This window comes from Gregarina niphandrodes (genome assembly GCF_000223845.1).
Source record: "Gregarina niphandrodes unplaced genomic scaffold scaffold00012, whole genome shotgun sequence".
Classification (NCBI taxonomy): Eukaryota; Apicomplexa; class Conoidasida; order Eugregarinorida; family Gregarinidae; genus Gregarina; species Gregarina niphandrodes.
The window spans coordinates 192,886-207,727 of NW_011645782.1; the positions used below are offsets into that span (position 1 = coordinate 192,886).

At 54.0% G+C, this 14,842-nt stretch overlaps 3 protein-coding genes across 3 annotated transcripts; all 3 read left to right on the top strand.

Annotated features, from left to right (window-relative positions):
• Positions 1 to 391: 391 nt before the first annotated feature.
• On the top strand, positions 392 to 1,858 carry GNI_072780 (putative MORN repeat protein; the record flags this gene model as incomplete). Its single annotated transcript, XM_011132064.1, has 1 exon — positions 392 to 1,858. One exon carries the CDS (start codon positions 392 to 394, stop codon positions 1,856 to 1,858), a length of 1,467 nt encoding a protein of 488 aa, XP_011130366.1.
• Positions 1,859 to 2,237: 379 nt separating this feature from the next.
• Positions 2,238 to 5,435, top strand: GNI_072790 (phosphdiesterase; the record flags this gene model as incomplete). Its single annotated transcript, XM_011132065.1, has 4 exons — positions 2,238 to 3,478; positions 3,560 to 5,122; positions 5,226 to 5,350; positions 5,413 to 5,435. 4 exons carry the CDS (start codon positions 2,238 to 2,240, stop codon positions 5,433 to 5,435), a joined length of 2,952 nt encoding a protein of 983 aa, XP_011130367.1.
• Positions 5,436 to 7,039: 1,604 nt separating this feature from the next.
• Positions 7,040 to 8,551, top strand: GNI_072800 (hypothetical protein; the record flags this gene model as incomplete). Its single annotated transcript, XM_011132066.1, has 1 exon — positions 7,040 to 8,551. One exon carries the CDS (start codon positions 7,040 to 7,042, stop codon positions 8,549 to 8,551), a length of 1,512 nt encoding a protein of 503 aa, XP_011130368.1.
• Between the last annotated feature and the right edge of the window lie 6,291 nt (positions 8,552 to 14,842).

The window sequence follows — 14,842 nt, forward strand, 5'->3', positions numbered from 1 at the left end:
CCCCCCCTCCCCCTTCCCATCGCCGAAACTTTCTACGTTCGGTGTAGTTGATAATAAGTTAATGCACAACTTAAACGTGGAGACGACGAACCTTAGTTCGGTGGAGAAGGGGTGGCTATCTTTGGCGCTTGCATCCTACATCCGGCGCACAGACTCGCAATGCGATCCGCCGGCTCTGCCAACGCGAGAGACTGTGGGCACATGTTTCAACTTGGAGGAAAACATTTCGCAACACGCAAAGTGTAAGACGCCCCATATTGACTTATTCTGTATTGATTCAGATTTGGAACATGTCCGGGCGGATTTTAACATAGACTGACGCCTTACCAATCCGAGTGGCATCAAGCTCTGGGTATTAAAAGGTTTGAAATTGTGGTCCCCACAATCAAACATGCCGGGTGCCGCTTGCTCGAAGCCACCGAAGGATTCGGTTAAAGACGCGAGTAGAAGTAAAGAAGCAGAGGACGGCGAAGAATTAGGGCCTATACAGCCCGTCTCTAAAGCAGGCAATTCGAAGGGTGGTGGAATGACTCGAACTTCGATTGAACCCACGTACAGCAAACCGAAACCGGCTCAGGAGATAGAAGAGGAGGAGGAGGAAGAAGAGGAGGAAGAAGAGGAAGAGGAAGAGGAGGACGAAGAGGAGGACGAAGAGGAGGACGAGGAGGAAGAAGAGGAAGAGGAAGAAGAGGAAGAGGAAGAGGATGAGGAAGAGGAAGAAGAAGAAGAGGAGGAAGAGGCCGAGGAAGAAGCCAAGCCTGCGCCCAAGGCAGCGCCCAAGGCAGCCGCCGCGGCGGTTCCTGCAAAGACCTCGGGCACTGCGGCTCCCGCCAAGGCGGCCCCAGCTCCAGCGGCCCCAGCCGCGGCAGCTCCGGCAGCCGCGGCGGGCGACGGGTCGAAGGTGGAGTTGAAGGACGACTCGAAGCCGGCGGCAGACGGAGTTGTGGACCGCCCACCAGGGCAGAAGGGTGTGATACCTGAGTTGAAGGAGAAGCGGGATGACTTTACGCCGAACCCACGATTACCTCCAGAGTTGCAAGACGACTTAGAACCGTACCCGGTCTTGGAGAATCAGATCGTACTGGATCCGGGTGCAAAAGAAAAGTCGATCAAAGGCGGGTTCAAATACACTGGTGATTGGGACGGGCCGGAGATGAAAGGTGTCGGTCGTTTAATTTACCCGGATGGTGGTGTGTATATTGGAGCCTTTGAGAACAATAAGCCACACGGTGTGGGAATTGTGCGTATGAAGAATGGTACGCGTTATTTCGGGATGTATGTGGACGGAAAGCCGAACGGTTACGGTCGTTATGAGTTCCCGGACGGTGCGATTGCGATTGGGCAGTTTAAGGAGGCCCAGCGTAACGGCAAGGGTAAGGAGATCCGGCCGGATAAATCTGTGTACATCGGTAACTTTGTTAAAGGAACACGTGAAGGCCTTGGATTACTACGTGCTGGTGATGGCGAAGTATATCTCGGCGACTGGAAGAACGGTATGCTCCATGGCCGAGGCACATACTGGTGGGCCGATGGTAAGAAATATACCGGCGACTGGCGACAATCGAAACAACATGGTCAAGCCATGGAATGGTGGCCTTCTGGCCAAGTGTACAAAGGTAACTTTGTTGATGGTGAACCATCAGGTCAGGGTGTACTCCAGTACGAAAACGGCGCTCAGGTTCATGGCACCTTCGTCAAGTCACATGTTGATGGTCCTGCTCGAATCTATGAACGACCCGATTGCTATCGTGATGGTGTTTGGCGTTTCGGAGTACGTATTAGCTGGACCGGTGAAGAGGTCAAGTGCGATCCCATCGAAATCCTACCCGCCAGAGATGACACGGGACCTCCCGTCTAACCCCTCTAATCACACCTCCCACTCTGTGGATCAAACCTCCCACTCGGTGGATCAAGCCTCCCACTCGGTGGATCAAGCCTCCCACTCGGTGGATCGAGCCGAAGCTTTGTTCAACAATTAGATCCTGTGTTTTTAATCGTGTTAATTCAGGCCACCCCGTTAACTCAGACTGCTTGTTTACATAGACCCTCCCACTGCTTCGATCTACTCCAGGTACACCCATTCGATCGATCGATCGATCGATCGATCGCTCATCTCCTAGGTCTACCGATTCTAGATCTATCCACCCCAGATTCCATGCCACCAGACATACACATTCAACGCCAACGGGGTACGTACCCTAGCCTGCCCTGATAGCCAGGGCTGGATTGTTTTATGTATGCGGGCTAAAATAACTGTGCCGCCGGTGGAGGTTCCGCAAATTGTGAAGAAGCCGCACCCGGCGGAACCGGAGGGGGCGGAGCCGGAGGGGGCGGAGCCGGAGGCGGTGTCGGGTGTAGCTCCGACATCGGGATCTGGACCGACATCTGGAGTTGTTCAATCAGGTGGCGTGACGAATAAGGTGAATGAGGCGTCTAAGAAGTTTTTCGCAAAGCTATGCCATCCGGTTACGGCCGAGTTCTCTCAAGCTATCGTAGTGCCAGCTCTTCAATTTGCCGATCGGCAGACGGAACAACTTTATCAACGTGAGAATTTCATGAGCACTCATCGCGTTGCCTACACTGTGCTCTTCGGATGTTTCCTTATCGCACTACAAATCTGGTTCGGACTCTACAAGGGCTGGCTTGGTATCAACGAATCCAGACATGAAATTAACGACCAGGAACAAGCCGTCGATTCCCTAAACAGTCTACTGCGGTCCTCCTTTGCACCACACGACTCGGCCCTCTGGAAACCGAGATATCTTGGCGAGATCCTCCACGATTCGAGCGGATTCACGGACACATCCAACGGATTCGCGGACACATCCAACGGATTCGCGGACACATCCAACGGATTCGCGGACATGACTGAACTCGCGGACATGACTGAACTCGCGGACATGACTGCCATTGGCGACTTGGTTCAAGTCCCTTCGGAGCATTCCTCTTTATCAAGATCTGACCTCGATCAATTTCATACAAACGGGTGTCCTGACATCGTTACAAAGTCATCAAAAAATGGACCATCGGTGCGAAGGTGTCTATGGGGTCGAGAAGAGCAGACGGTACCATTACGAGCGGATGCTGCATTATTCGAAGCGGCGTGCATAAACCAATCCGTAGCGGATGCTGTGATCCTGTTTGTTTGGTACATTATCTCATCTTTGAAAAAGTATCAGAAGCGACTAGAAGCTTTCTCGATTGTGGTGCAGATTACCAGAGTGATTTTGATTGTGCTTTTTGCACAAGGAATGTGGTCGGATTGCGCCCGTAATCAGGGCCCTACCGATGTCATGATGAATAATCTTGCCATTGCCTCCGCCAATGTTGCTTTCTTTAACTGTGTCCCACTCGCCCGTGTCCGACGAGGTTGCGTCATGACTTTCATCTACATCGTTGGTGTCTTCGAAATCATTATCGTCATGACCCAGGGCTCCACCGGCGGCGTCGCCATGAGTCCCCATGATGCTCCCCAACTGTATGCTCCCCCCACACCCACGCCCAGTCTACCACCCCCCCCAGTCTACCCCCCCCAGTCTACCACCCGCCCCGGTTGTAGAACGATGTACATCATGATCTTTGTGTTGATTCCATTTGTCGCGTTGATCGCGCGGTACCGGACGGAAATGAGTGAGCGGGAAGCGTTCTGGTTCAGGCGGCAGGCGGAACAGTTAGCGGCGGCGAATGCGTCCTTGCAGAGTGACTTGGAGGAGGTGAACAAGGTGCGGACAATGGACATCGAGAAGTCATTGCCGGAGGGGCTGGTGCCTTCGCAGATTGTGCATGTAGCAGTGCGTGAGTTGCAGCAGGCTGAGCGTTGTGTGGAACAATTACAACGTGCGTTGCCGTCGATATTCCTTCAGCAGACGAAACACGCCCGACGGTATGAAGGGACGGACGCAAGGATTAGTACGGCACGTCAGATCGGAATGATGATGGAGTTTGCAGGTGATCTTCGTGCTTCCGTACAGAGTGCTTTGAAACTATTATGTCGTTCCCACGACCTCTATTCTCCGGCAGTGCACGATAATTATGCCGGGGCGCTCATGTTCCATGCGGTCGGGCACGACAACACGTTGACGGTGCCTAAGCACTCGCGACAGAGCACGAGCAAGTCGATGAACGAGAAGACGGACGAGTCCAACGCGTCACTGGATAAAGCGGCGGCTGGGGGTTCTGAAGTGACGGTGGTGCACGACTTTCCTTTTCTCTCAGGACTGGGCGAGATGGCGCGAAACATCGGCGCCAACTGGGGCTTCGATATGCTCAAGGTTACACGTGTCACCAAAGATGAGGCAATTGTCACGACCGGTATGCTACTAGCTTCACCCATTGTGGAAACTATGCACTTCCCATTCGAGTGGCCCAAGTGGTTCAACTTTCTTCGGACGATCCAACATGAATATGGACCCACCGAGAACGTTCCCTATCACAATCGGACGCACGCAAGCATTCATGCACACGCGACTGCCGTCCTGCTTACCTGGCTCGGACACGCAGAACGGTCAAGCAGCCTCGAAAGCCTCTCCATACTAGTTGCCGCCATCTGCCACGATGTCGGACACCCCGGACGTACCAATGCATACCTGGTCAATGCGAACAAACGCCTCGCTATCGTCTACAATGACATCAGCGTACTCGAAAACTTCCATGCTTGCCGTACATTCGAAACACTTCAACAGAAAGCCAACAACTTCATACAAGCAATCAACAACGACGACTACCGATACTTCCGCAAAATCGTCGTCGACCTCATCCTGGCTACCGACATGAAGGCCCACTTCGAGCTCGTCAATTCTTACAAGCTCCACCGGTCGTCACCCCAGTTCGATCTGTGGGCCGATGAGAATAAGCTGGCTTCCCTTAAACTCGTCGTTAAGGCCGCCGACCTCTCTCACGGCGCTCTCGACTGGCACCTCCACCACTCCCTCTCCATGGCTGTCAACGAAGAATTCTGGGCGCAGGGCGACGCAGAGGCCGCCATGGGCTTGCCCAAGTCGCCCCTCTGCGACCGCCAAGTGCGCGTCAGTGAACTTGCCAACTCCCAAGCCGGCTTCCTCGAGTTCCTCGTCCTCCCGCTCTACCGCGAACTCGCCGCTGTCGACCCTTCAGGCAACCTCAAGTACGGACACACACATCGGGGACACACACATCGGGGACACACACATCGGGGACACACACACCACCATCTCACCCGTGCGGCACACACACATACCCGTGTTCAGGTCGATATGCGAGCCCCGCATCCTGGCCAACGCAGAGAAATGGCACGAGATTGTGGATGACAACAACAGCGCAGCCAAGAAGCCCGATGAACCACCCGTTCTGGAGACGAGGGTCACACCCCAGTGTAAGCAACAACCTCCCAAGGACACCAACAACCTCCCAAGGACACCAACAAACCTTTTGTAGTGGACGGCGAGGAAGATGACTGACTACTGGCATCAGGACTGACTCCTGGCATCAGGACTGACTGCTGGCATGAGGAGTGACTGGCATGAGGAGCACACACTTTATTCATTTTTAGTTTAAACTAATAAGGTAGTAAGGGAACAGGATAACAAGGGATGTGCTTCCCTTGATGTAAAAAGAGACTAAATAACATCTTTTATGCTGCAACGCAAGAACGTTATTTTACCATCATCTTTCGCTATAATCATTAAATTACGCTGTTCTCGCATCGGCTTTTTCCTCTTCGGCACGTGCCACAGATGACAGAACTGACACTTGTCCCCGTTCAAACATCCTTTCGACCAGAAGAATGCACAGGGTTTGCAGTTCAAGGGGTGGCCATCACGACTGGAACAAAAGGCGGTGGGTGTCACACATGTGCGGCATTGCTTACTACATCGTAGGAGATTCTGTGGCGGAGACGGTGGTTGTTTGTTCACTCAGTGCACTGAGTGGTTTTCCAAACTCTTGAGGGGAGGACTGGTCCTTTTTAACGGTGATTAAACTTTGCGAAATGGGCGAAGGATTCAGCAGGAGCAATTCGCCTGGCTCGTCTGGCGAGTTCTTGAATGTATATCGTTTCACTAGGTCGCAAATAGAACCTCCTTTCTCCACAACGATGAAATCGTCTTCCTCCGCCACTCGGGGGATGGGAAGCGTGCCAGCCGGGGAAAGCGTGCCAGCCGGGGAAAGCGTGCCAGCCGGGGAAAGCGGTGGCACAGCTCCAGACGTTGAAGTGTCTGGTGTGGAGCCGGACTCTCCCTTACCCCACTCACCCGGTGATGGACTCTGACCCGGGCTCTGACACATATTGGCAGAGAACTCCTTAAACGATCTCACGAGCTCAGTTACGCTCATTCGGGCCAACGGACTCGATGACTCCAGATGTACAAAAGTATTCCGGCACAGTTCACTTACATTCACCAGGCTCTACACAGATACCACATACCCATCGTAATCCCATCAGTGTCTTACTCGGTCTTCTTCGCAAAAGAATGAATCATGCTGGTGGGCACTCGCAGGCGATAGCTCTTCGGGTAAATTCGCCCACACCGAGTCAAAGGACGGCCCCCCCGAGTTCGGATGCCTAGCACGCGCCTCAGCAGCCGTCGTAGTTTGCGACATAAATATTTACGATCTAAAACATCAAACTCAGTCTCACCAGCACAAGCCACCTTCTGGCTAGAGATCTGGCTCGAAACCAGATCTGGCCGGCAGGGAAGGGAGGGAAGAGGGGTGAAGACAGGGGGAACAGCGGCTGCAGTTCGAGATTTTTAGAGGTGGCGTTTTTGCTTGTGTGGCATACCGGGGATGTGTCGGTCGCCTTCGGTCTACCCTTTGGCATCGCATCCAGCCCCCAGTTCACTACCAGCTCATCGTGTGCGAGACCACTCAACGGACCAGCCGGCCCTACCGTTTTTTTTTGGCCGGCCCGGCGGTAAAAAGTACTCACCAATCAATTTCGATCCGAATGAAAACAGTGGTAAGCGTGGCGGCAGAATCGAGATCGAGATGGGACAGTACATTGTTGGGAGCTATTGTAAACCCAGACGGGACAAGGCCTGGTCTTCGCGGATGTACGGCTCTAATGGCGGAGGTCGGTTTCCCAAAAGGGCCGAGTGTCAGTGCTCTTGTTCTGGCACCTGATGAAAAGCTTCTCAAGAAATTCTCAAAATTTGATTTGCTAAAAGATGCGAATCGAATCAAGATTTGCCCGCCGTACAGTACGTGGGGTGTTGAACAGAGCGGTGTGCAGAGCGGTGGGCAGAGCGGTGGGCAGAGCGGTGGGCAGAACGGCATGTCGAAATATGACGAGCCGAGGCAGGCTGGTTCCTCGAGCGTCGAGTCGTTCCTTGCTGCTGCTGTGAAGGAGTACTTGATGGGCAGAGACATCGGCGGCAGAACGGCTAAGGACGTGTGCTTCGAGATTTTCGGAAAGAGGGTCGGGGACGTGTATGCGCTTGCCCGTAATGTGGGTGATCTACATGGCCAGCAGAAGAGAGGGTGTGTGGTTCAAGTGCTGTCATGCAAGTCTTTGAGACCGAAGGATTTGGAGGAGTTGTGCGAATTGGTGCCTGAAGAGTGGTTGCCGGTCATGAAAGATTCGGTGGTAGATGATGTGGACCTCGAGGCAGGTCAGGAGAAAAACCCGAGCAGGTGCGTTCGTTGGGGGGTGGGGCTGACGGCGAGTCTGGGTACCATTGCGGGTGTCGGGTTACTGACCTGGGCGGCGTATCAGGCGTTCACTTCAGGCATCATAGGCTTTGGGCGGGCGAAGAAAGGAGTTCCGCGGCGGATGCGTCGGCCTCCCGTGAACTTGACGGCGCTGGTATGTCCCGACGACCTAGCCCAGATTACGGGCTGTTCTCACCCCGGCATGGAGACTCCCGGCCAACTCATTGCGAGCTCTGACGGTATTTTAGATCGAAAAGTTGCCATCGCATGTGCTAGCAGTAGTGGTGCTATCAAGTTTGTAGAAGATAAGCTTCATCCGAACTACTGCCACTTCTTCGGATCTCCCTATCCGTACGACTTTCCCGCCGTCTGGGATGCCACCCGGGACCACTCGTTTCATTCTAAGTCCGGTTTGGCTTACGCTTGCTGCAAAACCTCGAGGTCAGCGGCCAATGACAAATACCGCGCCATTATAGCCAAATTCGATCCGGAATACCCTATACCCACCCTGGAGATGTATATAAAGATGTATAAAGACAACATGACGCTCCTCAACGAGACACTGCCCGAGACGCGCCTCAACAAGACACTGCCCGAGGCGTTCCTCAACGAGACAATGCCCCCGAAGCTCCTCAGCGAGGCGCTGAGCAAGAAAGCGAACATGCTTCTCGCACACCACCCACCAATCCCCGGCTGCGTCGGCGCCTGTGAAAATTGCCTTCGAAACGACTTCGAGGTCCTCGAAAGCTGCACTTGCGCGTTCGCCACTCTTCAGTGTGTCGTCACGGATATGATACACAACAAGACGGGTGAGTTTCGACTGGCTGACTTCGACACCACACTCCCGAAGCTGTTCGCCGGCATGACTGGGTTCTACGAGCGGGACTGGTTCGTTCGGAAATGTTCCTACCACTGCCACCGCTAACCTTGACCGCCGTGAACTTGACGTTTTTTTTCAACGAAAGGACGTCCCGAGATTTTTAGAGGTGCCGCACCGAGCAATTCTATCTGGTATACCGAGCAATTCTATCTGGTATACCGAGCAATTCTATCTGGTATACCGAGGAGTGTTTTCAGTCTACACCTTGGCATCCCACCCAACCGCCAGTTCACAACCAGGGTACGCTGGTCATGATTCGTGAACGGCGTTCGTAGGTGGTTGCGATACTGTTTACGGACATTCTCGCTACGCCGCGTCGATACTTGTACGCCCACAAATAGGTTTAGTTTTTTGGTCGGGCGCACTGTCGTCAAGCGCGCAATGCTTCCGGTGCATACAACCCGTCGTCTCTCTGTTAGAGTTTAATCTTCGAGTTTAGTCAGCGTCCGGTATTGTCGATGCTCTGAGCACGAACTCGTCGGAAGGTCGAACAAAGGTGACTCTGCTGCTGAGTGGTGAAGGGTTGCACTCCAATGGTCATCGCGTCGAGGTCTCGGTCTTGCGCCTGCTAGTCTGGACAGCTTGTGTGACCTGGCATAGTATACGGCGTACTGGCTGGCGTCCGTTTCAGCACCAGTTGTACGTCAGGCTCGAGTGCCTGGAGGTAGCCCGCCTCTATCCACGTCGGTAGATCTTCACTTGTTTGGCAGTAGTCGGTAATCTTCCATGGTGCGTCGGAAGTTGGCGCACGTTTAGCGTTTCGCTGAAGGGCGGACCATAGGAAAAAGTTCCCGCTTTGTGGTCGAAGAAACGCGCGCGCTTTTGTTCTGTTCAAGAACCGACCAGAGCTTGTCGACAAGCTCGTCAGACAAGTGCTGGGCTCGTTTGTGTACACTCGCTTCGGCCTGTACTAGTAATTCTTCGTCTACTAGGTCCACGTCTCAAGTCAGCAGGCACTCTCCTCAAACGAGCATCTCCTCAAACGAGCAGCATGGTATGGGGTTGTCCACACACGCGAACCGTAGGGTTGGGTCTGTCATGTGGTCGTCTAATTCGCTATACCTGCTGAACGAACGTTTCTGAAAAAATTGCCTCGCGACCTCCTCCACGAGCAGGCTGTCGCGGAACAGGGCCTTGATCGTTTTACTCATGGCCTCCTCAAACCCCGACGGTAGCGCATGAACCTCGTTACGAACGGGTTGCTCGTGCAGCACGTCGACAGTACTTGTACGAGCGTCTGAGTCGACGGGCCTTGTGGACCGAGCAACGACGAGACCAACGTCCACCTTGAGCCTCGATGTAGGACTGGGAGCGCGCTCTGGAGGATGCTCGCACGGTGGATCGCCACTAACGTCGTTCTCCAGGAGCCGTCTGACTTCCCGGGTCGTCCACCACTCATTCGTCAACGGTGTTAGTGGTTGCGATACTGTGTACGAACATTGTACTGAACATTGTACATGACACTGTGAACGACACGTACATGGCGATTGCGACCATCCAACTCGGAGATTTCCCACGGCTCAGGGAACTACTCAACAAACGACTAACGCGCTACGTGAGACTTGTTCGCTCCTGGGGTGTCACAGAGACCATATCACGCAAATTCCTGGAGCGGCGCATTCTTGGCGTGGGGTCTCCGCTGTGGAGGAAGACCTGGGGGTTTGTGAACATGGGAGGACGCCCGTGCTGGCCGTCGTCGCAACGGGGGAGAGGACTAGGAGAAGACACCGACAGCTTACTAAGCGGTGACAAGCAAGGCCGCCCTTGGACCTACCAAGGGCGGCTACGACACTCGCGGTAGAGACGAAGCAGAAACGGCTTTGAGCAAAACGGACAGCCTTCTTCCAGCATTTCGGGTTTGTAGTGGCGGACCCTGACCTTGTGCGGGCGTGCTGCCACCTCGAACCGTGTTTCGTAATTGACCTGCGGCACCTTGGGGTCAACGCGGCCATGGTAGCAGACTCCTGCCCCCTTCCACACGTCTGGGGCCACCTGCGACGGGAGGCCGGACAGAGATATGCACGCTAGACATGAACGTAGAGTTCTGGAACCTGCCAATCGAGGAGGGGTGCAAGGCACTCACCGACTTTATAACTCCGATTGGCCTTTTCGAGTTCAATGTCATCCCATTCGCCCGCTGGGTTCCAACGCGCCATAGATTCTTGCTTCGCACCGCTGCTGGGAGAGAATGCGTTCTGCTACATTGACGACATCGTCATTTGTGGACAGGACATCGACAGCGTACTGCAGCGGGTTAAGCTCTTCTTGGAGCAGTGCAGGAAGACCGGCTTCTACTTGCGCCTGGACAAGGGCGAAAGGATCAAGGATGAAGTAAAGTCCCGGCCCCGGCGTGGGCCAGACGGGCATAAAGGTCCAGGAGAAGAAATCTCGAGCAATCGTCAATGCACCGGCCCCCAACAGGAAGAAGCAACTACAAAGCTTCCTAGGGATGTGCGGCTACCTGAGACCCTTCATCCCCGAGTTCTCACACACCACGGCGCCGCTATTCTACCTGCTGAAGAAGGAAAAGACCTACGAGTGGCGAGACGCGCACGAGAGCGCCTACGACCAGCTCCGACACACCATCCAGAACACCGTCACGCTGCAGGTCCCCACCGGCAATGGCAAGTACATCGTAGAGACCGACGCGGTCGAGTTAGGGGTCGGGTTGTACTCAAACAGGTGTAAGGAAACGCCGCAGTACCCATCGAGTTTGCCAGCAAGAAGCTCAACCCCACGGAGTCGCGCTGGGACACGAGAGAACGGGAATTGTTCGCGGTCAAGTGGGCCATCGAGAAGTGGCAAGACTACGTTAGCCTCTCGCACTTCACAGCCACAAGAGACAATAATCGACCCCCTTCTTCTTCAATAATCGACATAGCCGACTTATCGTCGTTGCTATTCGGCTTTGTAATTGCTGTCGACGGCGTATAGTCATCACCCGTCGAAGCCTCTGAACCTGGATTGTCTAGCGGCTCAGCGTCTACCTTAACACGACGCCTGCCCAACTCCTATTTGGTGCCCTGCGACCAGTTCTTAGTGGCCTCAGTCGTCTTTGGGTAACTGCCTCTTCTGTTCTGGTTAGCGTTATTGGCTGGGTACTTCTTCTTGTATGTTGTATTTGTCGCGTTCTGCTTAGCTTGGGGTTTCGTCTTACGTTCTTCAGGTCGTTACCTTGAACTAACATTGGCGGGCGACATCCGAACACATTTCAACTGACTCAACATTTGACCAGGGTCTCCTACCATATAATGATATGGGACCATTCGTCGGTAGTTAATGTATGCCTTCTGTCTCGTCGGTGTCCATCTGAACTCCTGTCTGAGTAATAGACTTCCTCCAACATAGGCTGTTGCTGGTTGTTGACATTGGTAAGGTCGAGCATGGGTGGTTTCACCGTCTGCGCTGGTACTGGTACAACCTCCTGTATCTTCCTATGCGTAAAAGCCGGCTGGTCAGCCTTCTCTTTCTCCGCAATTATTGTCTCTAACTCCCTCCCGAAGGTCTAGACAGAACACCTTCCTGGGCATAGCTCCAAACCTCCTGGGCATAGCTCCAAACCTCCTGGGTATAGCTCCTTCTGAGATAGGAGAACCGTCCAAGGACATAACGATTTCAAAAGAAATTTCTATAGATGTTTTTGTCATGACTCATTCCCATCACCCATACCCACAAATGGAATGACAACTGCCGGACATCACATCCATTAGCAGCAATGCCATTAAAAGGTGACTATTAATTAATTACTCAAACGATTTCCGATGCCATCAAGAAGTCTACTGTTGCTGCCATCAATCTACCTGGGTCGTCCGGGGTGGGTTGAGGACACGGGGTGCCGCCAAGGGCGTCCCCGCGTGGAGAGAGCTCCACATTACTGGTCGTCGCATCGGAATGTAGGTTGGGCATCACTTGTAGGTTTGTGTACCCCCTACCCTCTTTTATTGTCGACAATCTCTTCTGAGCTCGTTGTGTCTCCGGACGGCTCACTACCAATACAACTACGATCACACATATACGGGGCTCTAAAGCAGTCCGGGAACTTGGATGAGTTTACCGAGAGGCTGGCCTGGGTAATGACGAATAACCACCTGCAGCTGACAAGCAAGGAGGTAGCCAACTTAGTGGCAGGCATGGTTAGCCCTATTCCAGAATGGAGCTACAGCCAGGATAGGACCGGCACCGACGCGTGGCAGAGGTCGCGGCCGCGGACGAGGCCGTGGGCGCGGCATGTAGGAAGCAGGACGGCGATCTTATCGCAGACCGGTGTGCCGTACAATATTATGCGATCGGGCCTGCCATTAGCTTTTACGAACACGTACGTAACCCATTCAGCCCGCAGACCCGAATCCAACTCACACCCTGACGGGTCAGCCTGGCGATACCTGTCGTTTTTTTTGCGGGCCTGACGATAAAAAGCATCTACCAATTTCGATCAAAATGAAGACAGTAATGAGTGTGGAGGCAGCATGGAGGCGGGACAGTACACTGTTGGGAGCTATTGTAAACCTAGACGGGACAAGACCCGGTCTTAGTGGATGTATGGCTCGAGTGGCGGAGGTCGGTTTCCCAAAAGGGCCGAGTGTCAATGCTCTCATTTTGGCACCTGAAGAGAAGTTTCTCAGGTCCTCACGATTTGATTTGCTCAATGATGCGAATCGAATCAAGCTTTGCCTGTCGTACAATACGTGTGGTGTTGGACCCACCGTCATGTCCAAGTACGACGACGCGCGGCAGACAGGCCAAGATCCCCCGAGCGTCGAGTCAGTCCTCGCTGGCGCTGTCAAGGAGTATTTAGGAGGCGGAGATAGTGTGCTCACCAAGACGGCTGAAGAGATTTGTCTCGAGATTTTCGGGAACAGATCTGCGTGTGTCGCCGATCTGCGTGGTCAGCAGAAGGGGGACAGTGTGGTGCAAGTGCTGTCCTGGAAGCCTCTGACACCAAAGGGCTTGGAAGACTTGTGGGCCCTCGTTCCAGAAGGATTGGAGGCCGATTATGGAGGATTCCGTCATGGAAGATGCCATCCAGCCGATGTCCCAGATGGATTTGGAAGCAGCTCAGGAAAGGCCCAACAGTTGCGCGTTATGGAAGCTGAAGCTGGGGGCTGGTGCGGCGACCATTGCAGGTATCGGGTTGCTGGTGTGGGCAGTCTTTAACTCGTTCGCTGCAGATGCCGTAGCTGAGGATGAAATAAAGCGCTCCGTCATAGTTGATGGTGAACCGACTAACGAGGTCGGTTCTCTCACAAACTTGGCCGCGCTGGCATGTCCAGCGGACCTTATTCTGGGAGGCGAGAGGTTGCCCTGTGATCGCGGCCGCCTGAGCAACACCCCTTTTGACATCATGTATTCCGGGACGGTTCGAGCTCGGAACGCCTCCCAAGCGTGTGCCACCGGCAGTGGCATCATTTGGAGCTTTAAGAACGCATTGGAGGGCGATGAATGTCACGTCTTCGGGATTCCGCACGCGTTCGACTTTCTCGCCGTCTGGCGCATGTTGCAGTCCCACACGTCCCCTGAGGTGGCTTTCGGCTGCTGCAAAACCCCGGAGGCAGCGGCCGAGGACGAGTGCCGCACCGTTATCGAGAAGTTCGACCCGCGACACCCCGTGCCCACAGCCGATCTGTGCGAAAAAGCGAATATCCTCCTCAAAGAACACCCTTCCGTCCGCACCTGCAGCGGCACCTGCCAGAACTGCCAGCGCAACAACTTCGAGGTGGTCCGAGACTGCACTTGCGCATTCGCCGCTCTGCACTGCCAAGTCAAGGACCTACTACTGAACGCAACCAGCAACATCTGGCTGACTGACACCGATACCACATTACTGAAGTTGTTCAACGGCGTCACTGGTTTCCACGACAAGGACTCGTCTGTTGAGACCTGTGGCTTCGACTGCCGCCGGTGACCTCGACCGCCGTGTTCGACAAGTCACCGGACATCTGATCAACAACACCATGGCAATGAGAGCATATATGGCTTTGGTTGAGGAGGTTTATTGCTTTGTTCCATAGCAGGACAAGTTTATCAGCGGCCTGCTGCATCTTCACTCGTTGTGTCGTATTGGATTCACTCGTTGCATTGGATTAATAAACGGATTTTTCCCGACCGACCAGACCAGAAGTGGATGGCGCGGAAATTGTGCCCACGCTTTTGGGTCGAAAGATAGGGGTGACTGTTTTCGCGACCTTAGCGTCGCGCGAAGATGGTCCCGTTAAGGAGGCAGCGGCTGTGGGCGGGACGTGGTTTCTTTATAAGCACTATCACTCGAGATCTCCGTCCGAGACCTCTGACTCCAGTGCTCTAAGGGGGGGACTTCGCGTGGTCTGTGGTGAACGGGGG